Source organism: Pelodiscus sinensis, chromosome 3 (genome assembly GCF_049634645.1).
Source record: "Pelodiscus sinensis isolate JC-2024 chromosome 3, ASM4963464v1, whole genome shotgun sequence".
Lineage (NCBI taxonomy): Eukaryota > Metazoa > Chordata > Testudines > Trionychidae > Pelodiscus > Pelodiscus sinensis.
In genome coordinates this window covers 38,661,594-38,674,232 of record NC_134713.1, presented here as the reverse complement: position 1 = coordinate 38,674,232, position 12,639 = coordinate 38,661,594, and the positions used below count along the sequence as shown (strand labels likewise).

At 40.5% G+C, this 12,639-nt stretch overlaps 1 protein-coding gene and 1 long non-coding RNA gene across 4 annotated transcripts in view; one reads left to right on the top strand and one right to left on the bottom strand.

The window, feature by feature from the left end:
• The window catches only part of LOC142827791 (uncharacterized), a 38,383-nt gene extending 33,980 nt beyond the window's left edge, over positions 1-4,403 (bottom strand). For both annotated transcript variants that reach the window (XR_012902547.1, XR_012902548.1), the window contains exons 1-2: positions 3,914-4,403; positions 3,079-3,159 (exon numbers count right to left, since the gene is read on the bottom strand). This is a non-coding gene — a long non-coding RNA (uncharacterized LOC142827791). The remainder of the gene's footprint in view (positions 1-3,078; positions 3,160-3,913) is intronic.
• The window catches only part of CSMD1 (CUB and Sushi multiple domains 1), a 1,865,804-nt gene that overhangs the window by 1,774,654 nt on the left and 78,511 nt on the right, over positions 1-12,639 (top strand). For both annotated transcript variants that reach the window (XM_075923597.1, XM_006137767.4), the window contains exon 54: positions 2,994-3,167. In XM_075923597.1, coding sequence (XP_075779712.1) covers positions 2,994-3,167 — 174 coding nt within the window. The remainder of the gene's footprint in view (positions 1-2,993; positions 3,168-12,639) is intronic.

Below are 12,639 nucleotides of genomic sequence, written 5' to 3'. Positions count from 1 at the left end.
GCTGCTTTTTGCTGACAAAGTGCTGAGTCAGCAAAATGTGGAGGCCATTTTTATGCAAATTAGGCACGGGATATTTAAATCCCTGCCTCATTTGAAATGTCGACCTGCCTAATCTGCATCCCTCTGCTGACAGAGGGATGCAGTCCAGCCAGACGCTTAGGGTATGTCTACACTACAAAGTTAGTTCGAACTAACGGACGTTAGTTCGAACTAACTTTCATAGGCGCTACACTAGCGCTTTGTTAGTTCGAATTTAATTCGAATTAACGGAGCGCTTAGTTCAAACTAGGTAATCCTCATTTCACGAGGATTAAGCCTAATTCGAATTTACTAGTTCGAATTAAGGGCTGTGTAGACCCTTAATTCAAACTAGTGGGAGGCTAGCCCTCCCCAGGTTTCCCTGGTGGCCACTCTGGCCAACACCAGGGAAACTCTACTGCCCCCCTCCCGGTGCCGGACCCCTTCAAGGGGCACGGGCTGGCTACGGAGCCCGTGCCAGGTGCAAGCCTGCCAGCACCCAGCTAGCAGACCCTGCACCTGGCACGGATCGAGCCACCCACCCAATGCCTCCCAGCCCTCCCCCTCTTCCCGGGACCAGGCTGGCGGCTCCCGGGAGCTTGCCCGGGACCACAAGAGGTGGGCACCCACCTGGGCTAGTGCGGACATCGTGGACCTCGTCCACGACCTCTGCACTAGGCACAGGAAAGTGGCCGTCTAGGGCAGGAGAGCTGCCAGCCTGGCCACCCAGGAGAAGGTGTGCATGAAATTCAAGGTGGTCCACTGAGACCCCCGACCCTGAGCCCTGAGCTTACAATGGCCGTCCTGGGTCAGACAAAAGGTCCATCTAGCCCAGTAGCCTGTCTGCCGACAGCGGCCAATCCTAGGGACCCTGGAGGGGATGGACCAAAGACAGTGACCAAGGCATTTGTTTCGTGCCATCCCTCTCCACAAACCTTGGGCAGGGACACCACACTTACCCCCTGGCTAATGCCACTCCATGGACCCAACCTCCATGACTTGATCTCACTTCCCTTTAAACTCTGTTCTAGTTCTAGCCTTCACCGCCTCCTGCAGCAAGGAGTTCCACAGGTTGACTCTTTGCTTTGTGAAGAACAACTTTCTGTTACTAGTTTGAAGCCTGCTACCCATTCCTTTCCTTTGGTGTCCTCTAGTCCTTCTTTATGGGAACTAATGAAGAACTTTTCTGTATGCACCCTCTCCACCCAACTCCTGCTTTTAGAGACCTCTATCCTGTCCCCCCTCCGTCTCCTCTTTTCTAAGCTGAAAAGTCCCAGTCTCTTTAGCCTCTCTTCATAGGGGACCTGTTCCCAACCCCTGATCATTGTAGTTGCCCTCCCCTCTCCCAGCCTCTCTCTTCCCCTCTCCCATGTCCTTTTCCCAGTCTCCCCCAGTTTTGTTCAATAAAGACAGATTCCATTTTTGAACACAATTGTCCTTTATTTTGTACATCAAGAAGAGGTGCTAGGGAAGGGTAAGTGGAAGGAGGTGAAGGAGGAATGGGGTACACACCCCTGATGGGGAGGACTGGGCTGGCTCTGTGGGCTTTTGGGGTGGAAGCTCTCCTGCAGCCTCCCAATTGCCCCCTCTCCCCAGATGGCAGCCTGCGGCAAGTGCAGCCGGTCTGATGGCCGAGTGTTGTGATGTGCCCAGTGTGGGTACTCCGGGCAATCCAAGCCAGGACTGCTTTGCAAGCGGGGCACCCCTGAGAACTGTCTGTCTGGGGTGGGGTTCGGGACCCTTTAAGCACAGCCCTCGACTAGCCTGACACAGCATCTCCACGCTCTAAGTCCTCCTCTGATGCCCTGCCGGCACTGCTTCCGGCCATCCTTAAGCCTGATTCAGGGTCCACTTAATGTGGACATGCTAGTTCGAATTAGCTTTTTAGTCTGGATCCGTTAGTTCGAATTAGCTTAGTTCGAATTAACTAATTCGAACTAAGTTAGTTCGAATTAACGTTGTAGTGTAGACGTACCCTTAGAGACTAACTTCTTCAGATAAGTGCAGAAAAAGGTGAACCTCCCAATTTATGACAGAGAAAGAAGCAAGGGGGGGAGAAAAAAATACCTGTCAATTGTAGTATGGATGCTAATGAGGCTAACTGAGTGGGCTATAAGTGTCCCATACTTAGCCAAGTATGGGATACTTAGGATTAGGGTTAGCAAAGTATGGGACATACTATCATAAAAAGCCGACCAAATATTATAAAAAAGCAGAAGAAAAAGCCAGTTTATATTTTACTGGCTTAGTTCAGTTTTCTCTCTGAATTAAAGCAGTTAAATAAATATCTAGAATGTCAGTTTATTCTATAATGCTTATTAACCATTGGAAGTATATTTCATGCTATAGAAATCATAGCAAGCCACATCCCATATACCAAAGGACTTACAGTGTAAGGCCAGCATCTTGAAACATGCATAACGCTGACTACATGAGTAGGTCCATTGACCACAAAATGTACAATTAGTTACAATGCAATGCAGTTCAATTCTAAACTATTATTTTAAAATGACATCCTGTGTAAGTATGCAAACAAATTTATTCAATTGAACTTAGTTAAAGTTAAGCACATGCATAAGGTCTCTGCAGGATCAGAGCAGCATTCCCTCTAATAATTTATGTATATGTTTGGAATGAATTTTGTTACATGCACCAATATGGAGATGATGTGTGGTGGAGGTGAGGCAGAGGGATTTGGAGTGTGGGTGGAGGATCAGAGCCTGGGCAAAGGGTTGACGTGTGTGGGGGAGGTGAGGTGTTTGGGGTGTGGAAGGAGGTTCAGTGCTGGAGCAAAGGGTTGGGATGTGGTGGCAAATGTGGACTCGTGGGGGGGGGCTGGAGAGGAGCGGTTTGAAGTATAGGATGCCACAGGATTGTGATGGGGGGAGTTAATAAAGAAGTAGTTAAAAATGCAAACAATCCCACAGAACTGCACATTTCAATTAATTGTTATTCTGTTGGGTTTTTTTTAACAGCAATCACATGTGGACATCCTGGAAACCCAGCTCATGGAGTGACTAATGGAAGCGAGTTCAATTTAAATGATGTTGTAAACTTTACCTGCAGCACTGGGTATTTACTTCAGGGTGCCTCTCGAGCCCAGTGCCGGAGCAATGGCCAGTGGAGCAGCTCTTTACCTACCTGCCGAGGTAAGAAATATTTCCACTCAGCATGTCTTGTCTAAAGACTTACTCCAAATAGGGTACTTTCCACTGAATTCAAAAGATTTGAATCAGGTTCTAAAACCTGAATTTGAAGAGCTTGTGACTCCTCTCCATGTGAGTGTAAGCGGGGGAATGGTCCCGCTATTGTGGGGAACTTTCCTGGCTTCTATACACCCCGGTGAAATGAACCAGTGAAAGGATCTGAGTCCCCGCTCCCACTTCCTTTACCCCACGGCTCCCTGATCCTGAGGACTCCCCCTCCACTCTCCTGAGTAGCAGAGCCCTTGAAACCCCAACAAGGCTGGGCCCAGGTTTCCTGGGGCTTAATCCCTGACCTTGTAGTCACTAGGGGCAGGAGTTAGGGTGTCCCCACTCCGAGGTGCTCTCTTTACACTGCAGGCCTTCTTGGCCCAGTGATCACTTCATAAGGTTCAAAGCAAATACAATTTATTAAACAACAACGGATTAAAGAGAAAAGAATAAGAAAAAAAATGAGAATGGTTAAATGAGAACACACAGCTCTGCTCTGTAGCACAGGGACATCAAAACAGCAGCCTGCAGAGTATAAGGACAGTCCACAGTCTCTTTCTTAGAGGCCCAGGATATGCTGCAGGGGGGGCTACAGGCTGGACACGCTAGCTCTGGTAGTGACCACACTCAAGCTCGAAGTGGCCAGACCCCTCTCCCAGTCCAGAGCCTTTCCCCACACTTTGCTGGTCCCAGGTGCTCACCACATCCAGCTGCAGGCTGTGCTGCTTGGCCAGTTCCAGCTCCTTGTGTTGCTTCTCTGTTCCTTTTTGCTCTCTGAGCCCTGCCAGTCTGCTGCTCAACACAGGGTCTGCATTCCTTGTGCTCTGTATGCCTGGCTCTGCTGCTGCAAAAACTGCCCCTCAGCACAGCTTGCACTCCTCTTAGCAGTGTCTCAGCTCTCTGTTCCTTTTGCAGGACTTCTTCATACAGCTTGCACTGCTCTTTTCAGCTCTCTGTCTTTGCAGGGCCTCTTCTGCACACAGCTTGTTTGTTCAGAGAGAGGGAGAGCCAGAACAATCCCAGCTCACAGGGAGGACGGGGCCTGGCCTCTCCCCTTCCTCACTGGCCTGTCCAACCTGTCAATCAGGCTGAGCTGGAGTGTTGGCTGCTTTCCATTGTCTCTGGGGTCAGTCAGTCTCATGAACTCTTCCCCTTCAGATACTGCGAGCTGGCAAACCAAAAACTCCCAGAGTTTTAGTAAGGGGTAACAGTCCCCTTACATGAGTTCACCTCAAGCACACTGAAGAAGAGAGTGGGTCAGGGAAGCAATGGTAGCTCCTTCATGCTCAAGCATCCTGCTCCACTGTACATTAAGTCTGCATTATCCACTGATCTAAAGTCCTAAACAAAGAGAATTCTCTTGAGGCAATCTGACTGCAAGGTTAACTTGGTGGACCAAAGAATCCAGCCCTAAATTTTGTATTCATAGTAAGAAACCATCATAAACAATCTTGATGGGTTTTAGGTGCACTACACTCTTATTTTTGTAAGGAAAGGCGTATATTCAAGAAAGATGTGGAGAAATTGGAAAGGGTACAGAGAAGAGCTACAAGAATGATTAAAGGTCTAGAGAACATGACCTATGAAACCAGGCTTCATGAACTGGGCTTGTTTAATTTGGAAAAAAGAAGATTAAGGGGGGACATGATAGCGGTTTTCAAATATCTAAAAGGGTGTCACAAGAAGGAAGGAGAAAATTTGTTCCTCTTGGCTTCTGAGGACAGGACAAGGAGTAATGGGCTTAAAGTGCAGCAAGGGAGGTTTAGATTGGACATTAGGAAAAAATTCCTAACTGTCAGGGTGGTCAAATATTGGAATAAATTGCCAAGGGAGGTGGTCGAATCTCCCTCTCTGGAGATATTTAAAAACAGGTTGGATAGACATCTGTCAGGGATGGTGTAGACAGAGCTTGGTCCTGCCTTGAGGGCGGGGGGCTGGACTCGATGACCTCTTGAGGTCCCTTCCAGTCCTATGATTCTATGATTCTATATTTCCCGTATTAAAGTTTATAGTTATACAGGTAAATCTTCACATATGACAATGAAAATACACTGTATTATTTCCCTAAGACTTATCCATGTTCTAGTAATATTTGAAAGGTTTTTCCAACTTGAGGGCTGTCCCAAGAATGTGGAATACATTTTCCCATTAACTGAGGATAATTATAAGTCTCATAATTTCTCCTCTAAATGTAAGGCACATTTCTTTCGTCTTGCCTTTATATGTGTGTGCATGCTAGAAAAGACTAGTAAAAAAAGTGTGTTTTGCACTTAGAACAAAAGGTGATGAGATTTCTTACAATCCTTAATTCTTGAGAGAATTCATTCTACAGTCTTGAGACAGCCCCTGAAAAAATTCTGTTTCCCACACAGATGAACTTACCCCTTATTGTAGAGAGGTCCAGTAAGCCAGAGAAACATAGTTCCTGATTCTTAGAGTTTTAGTCAATCATCTAGATATAGAATCTTAGAATACTAGAACTGGAAGGAATCTCGAGACGTCATCAAGTTCAGCCCTGGGCACTCATGGCAGGACCAAGCATTATCTAGAGCAGTGTTTCTGAAAGTGTACCGTGAAATCGCTTTTAGAAACACATTAACTGGCTGCCCTGGTTTGTTTATTTACTGGTGCCGTGGCCATGGAGTCTTGAGGCTCCCATTGGCTCCGTTTCATCCTTTGCAGCTATGGGGAGCCACGGGAAGTGGTGGCCTGGCCCACGCCACTTCCCGTGGCTCCCCTTGGCTGCAAAGGATGAAATGGAGCCAAATGGAACCACGAGACTCTGTGGACGCAACACCAGTAAATAAACAAACCAGGGCAGTCAGTTTTGTGGAACACTTTCAGAAACAATGATCTAGACCATCCCTGACAGCTGTTTGTCTAACCTGTTTTTAAAAATCTCCAATGATGGAGATTCTGAAATATCTCTAGGAAAGTAATCCCAAGCTATGGATCACCTTTAAAATAAGTACTGATACTTTGTATCTTATTCAAAATTCTGCAGAAATCTAGTGTAGAGATCAGGGAACACATCTTATGTGCTCAAGGCATTTTGTGTTGTTAAGATGTGCTGGAATGTTATGTATGAGCTGCAATTTCCCAAGTGCTGAAGCTTCATTAAGTGATATAAGATTACACTCGAATGCAGATAGCATGAGTGCTTATTTGACAATTCCTTTGAAAGTTTTCAATTCTCTCCCCATTGGTCTGAATCTAAGGGCAAAGTTCTGAACTGGGGGATTTCTTTCATCCCTGTGTCTCCATCAGCTGTAGCAATCATAGAAACATCCAGTCTGGACTTTAGACAGGCCAGTTGTTGAATGGTAGGTCAATACTAAAGCAGGTAAATTATTTACCTATTCCATCTACTATGATTTATTTACTATTTAGCTGAACAGTTTTGGATTGAAAATGGTAAATATGGTGTTTATTTAAGCATGGAATGCTGTCTTTTCTCTTCCAGAAATCCACAGAATTATAGAGTTGAAAATCATAGCACACACTGTTTTATTTTATCTTGTGTCTGAGAAGAAAAGTTTTTGGGGAGACTATAAAATGGGTAGACAAAGTCTATGACAAAAATCAAGCGCAATTATTGCTGGTTTTAGTATCTCCACCTGTAGGTATATTAAACTGATATATTTATTCCAATGATTCTTGGTAAGAATGATAATTAACTGTGGTGATTAGATCATCATACTATTCCGGGGCTGGCAGATGCAATTTCAAGCTCAGTGTGTGAGGAATTAGATTCTTAGCTCTCATTAAACTATAGAGGGGTAGCAATTCCCCCAGTCACTACTCTCAAAATATATTGAAGTGAGTTAACTAGCATGGGAGCATAATTACTGAGACTGAGCAATAGCAATTAGCAAAGAGTTTGTATTTAGGATCAAATGATGTTTATTTTTTTATATATTGTAATGAATCATTAGCTTGTAATTAACACACATTTCCCACCTCCCACAATGAGGGAAAGATACAAAGGACCTTGTAACTAATATTTGCTTTGTCAAATAGCAATTTCAGAAAAGATTTTATACATCAAATATGTGCAATGTTAGCTTATATGGCTTAATTACTGCCAGCATGGACTGTATGGTTTTCAGGTTTTCAGCCCCTTGCAATTGATGAATTTTTTTTCAGATTTAAAAAAAAATAAACACATGGAACTTAAATGCAAGAAGTTAACATTAATGAAAATGGACTCTGAGGAGAAGAACATAGAAATCAAGTAGTTAAGTCAGGAAATTTCAAATGTTAGGTTGATCTGACATTATTTCAGCCATGGCTCGCATGTCTACTACTGGTTTTCTTTTTAAATTTATTAAATGAATGAAGTTCACTCCATGTGGGGGTAACTATTATATATAGTTTTTGTAATAATTTGGTTTTAAAACTTGTAGACATCCCTAGGATATTCATAAGGAATGACAATTATGTCCACAACTCTTGCCAATAATCACTCTCTTTGGAATTCAAATGTGATAAAGCAGCCCATTCATTCCCAGGGTACAAAGGCTGCATTTCTGTCAGGATTTACGCTGGCTTTAAGTATAAGAGTTGGCATTCATTGTATGTTACTTTGTCATCACTCTACCTTGTACCTATATCAAGCATAGACAATGGGTCAAAGGTTAGTTTAATTTTCTTTTGTCTGTGTACCACCTGAATATATGTAGGGAACTCCATGTGATGGGGAATATGTCCAGTGTTCAGAGATTTGATCAGCAGACCTTTGAACTCTTACAAGCTTTTGATTTAACAGAAGCTTATAATTTGGCCAACTCTGGCTGAATTTTCATGGGGAGAGCAAAAGATATTTCCCTTAATCCAGAACTACTGCCCTGCAAAATATAAAGTCCATATATATTCCAAAGCATGAAGATGACACACAGAGCTATATCATGTTATTGGCCATTTCTAATGCTCTAAAGAATTGTTTGGTTTTAGTTACATATGTTCCCTATAATGTAATAACCAATTTTTGTCATGAGAATAACAGAAGGATATCTTGGATGCAGTTGGTTAAAAATTATTGTTATATTGATTTCAGGTTAAATGCTACTAAGATAATTTAAAACCATGAGTTCTATTCTAAATATCTGCTGTATGAAGCTATGATCTATTTGGTGAGGCTGTAAGAGGCAGCATTTCAATTGTATTGCATTTTATAATGATAAAATCAGAAAAACTTTGGCCTTGAGGACTGGTATTGTATCATATTTGTACTATGTTTATTTTGGTAATACATTAGTATTCATATATCTGTTCTCCAACTATTAAAACTACATCCTGAGAAATATTCTGAAGTTTTTATTTGGAAATGTATAATTTACAATGATCAAACTTAATGTTTTAAGTCTGAATATTTGAGAATGAGAATTAAGTACTTTCAGTACTTCTGTAATGCAAAACGTAGGATATGAGGGACGTAAATAGTGTATCTGTTTGTTTCCATATACAAAAGAACTGATTATCTCCTGCAGAGTCATTATTTTATAATCTAGAATAAGGAGCTTTTTGGCATCCTCCTGAGAATCATTTTTGTCAGTTAAATGACTGAAATATACTATTTCCTTTCATTTCTTGTTGTGTTTGTTCTTCCAAGGGGAATCATTTTTTATTCATTGAAGCGTATATATTTTTGTAGTGTGATTATCTCATTGGCATGTATTATACATTTTCATTTGGAAAATAGTTTTATCCACTGTAAAACAACATCTAGGGCCCCAATCCAGCAAATGCTAATGTACATTCTTAACTTTCCACATGTGGGTTGACCTGTTGATGCCAATGAGATTACTTCTGTTAATTTAAGTGCAAGTGTTGTAGCGTTATAATCTATGCCTCTATGAATTTGATGGGAAAGAAATGAAAACACCAAAATGTTTATGTTACCCTTGGCATCAAGTATATGAAACCACCAGCAGAGCTTCACATCTCCGAAAGCGGCGGGGCTGAGGGTGGAGAGAGTGGGGCTGAGGATAGTCAGTCCTTAGGCCATCTGGGCTCCCCCCATCTCTCAGAGCTGCACAGAGCAGTACTCTAGCACTCCAACAGAAATTAAAAGGGGCCAGAGCTCCAAGCCCCTTTGAATCTCTGGGGCCTGGAGCAATTGCCTCCTTTGTTCCTTCCCTCCCATCTGTGGGCCTGATGGTTAGAAACCTCTGATTTTAAGCCAAAACTTACTGATGGTCAGTTTTATTCATTTTTCTAGGTCATCTAGAACTCCTTCTATAATATTCTAATTCTGCTCTGTATTGGCAATACATCCCAATTTTGAGTAATCCATAACATTTATTTCTAAACACTCTAACTTTTTTACACCAAAGTCATTAATAAAAATGTTAAATGAGATAGGTCTCAAGACCAATTTCTGAAGAATAACACAAATTCCATCCATCCTGACAGTTCACCTTTCAGTGTGACCTGTTGTGATTTCCTAGTTAATCAGTTCTTTATCCACCTTTCAGCTCTTCTGGTCAGATTTAAAAAATGTACCATGATATGCCTCATAGGAGCATTTTTACATGAATCCCTATCACCTCTCAGCTCCTTCCCCTCTCACCATTTTTTGTTAATCTGGTAGAAATTTCCATTGACATAACACTTTTTCAGGAAACACTGCAGTTTGTTAACAATGTAGGTAATATTTGACACAGCTCTAACAATAATATATACCACAGTATTGTGAATTTTTAAAAACAACAAAAAATCGTTTTAGATGCTGATCCTGCAAAGTATCATACTTATATCATGTAAGTATTGCCATTGCTTAAGTGGAGTTATTCATGTTAGTGAGTACAAATGAGAATGTGTGTAAGGCCTTGTTTATATGGGGCTATTTTTGGAACAGCGTAGCCACAATTAAGTTGCTGAAGTAATTTGTAAATCACATATTTGTCAGCCACATTTTACATCTACGCAGTATGTCGACATTAGAGGTTTGCACTAGTATGACTACATCAGTGTAATTAAAACAGTACATATTTACCTAGTTTAGACAAGCACCAAGTAGAGGATCAGGGGCTTAGATCTTAACTAATAGATTTTAACTAATAGATAATGTGTATTAGTCTTTATTAAATTAATTATTTTTATATTTCACCAATGTCTTATTGCTGTTAACTTTACGTCAATCATATTTCAAAAATAAAATTAGTTCCCAGTGATTTTCATTTGAAAGAAAGGAGATAATATGAATCACATTTTCATTATTATTAAAGAAAAACTCTTATCCATTTAAGACACAGACAAAACCAAGGTATATGTTAACATTTCCATGTTTGTTTCATTTGATTTGGCAATTATCATTTTTTGGCTTTACAATGTATTCTGTTAACATACCTATTTTGGAATAATTCTATAGAGTTTTCATAGGCTGTGTCTCCTTGAATTTGCTTTATACTCAGGGTAAGTCTACACAGCAGGGATAAAGTCAGAATAAGCTACGCAACTTCAGCTATGTCAATACTGGCACTGACTACACAGCAGGAAGAACAAGGAAGAACACTCTTCCTTTGACTTCCCTTACTCCTCATAAAATGAGGGTTACAATGAGTCTGAGTAAGAAGTCCTCCAGCTCGACATTATTTTGAAATAAAGGCTTGTAGTGTAGATGGACATTTTGTTATTTCAGAGTAACATCAGCTGTCTAGACGTATCCACAGAGAGCAATATTTCTACCTTTATTCATCATGAGTGACGACTCAAATGTGTAGTTACAATCAGAATTGTGTTATTGATTAATAGCAATGACTGATAATAATGCAATGTAGCCAGTTTTAAAAGTTTTGTTTTGTTTTTCTTAATGCTGTTTGGACACACAGAAAAGTTTGTGGTTTTTTTAAAGTTTAATCACATGGTCCAGTATAGGAAAAATAAAAATAATAATAATAATGCCAAACAAAACAAAACCAGGAAATAAAATACAGGGAATGTTGTACTTTTTGATGAGTTTTCAATTTTTTTTTAACAGAAAGCTGCCTAAAGGACTCTGACAGAGTCTTTTTCCTTCTTTGTCCTCAAGGGCTTGAATCTATTCAGCGTGAGGTTCCAAAATCATCAGGGCAGACTTATCCATTCTTCTGGCTCTCTCAACAAACTAAATTGAGAGTGCCAGAATTCATTTCTCATGTAATCTTTGACAGCTGTCATTGTGAGAAAGCAATCTCTTTCTTCTCTCTTGCCCTGATTTACAAGTGGGTCTCCAGGGTGAAGGGCAATCAGGGAGTCTTCTAGTTTTGTTCTGTGTGCCAACCAACTGAAATTCATTCCTAAAGCATCCCCTAGTGCAGTCCTAGTTAGTCACACTAAATTTGCATATAACTTTTATTTAAAAAACTTGGTAAAGTTAAATGAGAATGAAGTTTTACAATAATTTCAGTTGTACAGTTTACCCTTTTTTTGAATAAATTTTTGATAAGAATTCATGCATGTTGCACAGACCACATGCATAAATTATATATTCAGGAAGTATCCTGCATTTTACATATCACTAGTTGGCTAGACAGATGTTGCTGATATATGAATGAAAACACTATATCACACAGACAAATTGATTTTGGGGGGAATTTAATATATCCTTTGAATATGCCATGTTTCCAGTCTTCCCAGATAAATAAGCGATTCTATTCTCCCGCCTCTGTTTCAGAGATAATTCAGTTAAAATTGCTTTTGAATAGCTGTAGGGCAACATATCATCTTGAAACAATAGTTTCTCTGCTTAATTTCCTATTACTGGCTTGGTGGGAGATAGTTGGCAGGAATAGCTATTAACCCAAAGCTCAAACTTTAGAAATTTTATTTTATTTTATTTTGGCAATCTGAATTGAATGTAGTTATGATAAATTATTACTGCACTGATAGATCCAGTACAAGGAGTTGAGCAAACTGTTATTTATGGAAGAATTTTGAAACAAAATTTACCTTTCTCAGTTCACAAAATTTTCAAGAAATTGGGGTAATTTTCAAAATATGTCAATAATGTGTGGTTTTTTTAATTCTTTGGCTGATTTTAGTAAAAAGGAGGCAGGTCAGAGAGAGGATAAGAAATTCTTCTGCAGTTCAGAGTGCTAAGAGTTGGACTAGCAGTCATGTTGCCTGGATTGTAAACCTGGTTAAGACACTGACTTACTTGGTTATTGTGTGAAATTGTTCTTCTTATCACCTTGAACCAAAATTCTCCTATCCATACAATTATTTTAGAAATATGAATCTACTCCATAATTGTATGTTTGAAAAGTGATGTGAGCTATATATCTATACAGATATATATATGACAACTAGGATCAGGATGTTTATCTGTTACCAATTCACCTTTACAACCTTTTACCGATACATAATATATTATTTTTACAACATACCACTAGAATATAATGTGATTCCTATTATTAGCATGCACATAAGGGATATCATATCCAAC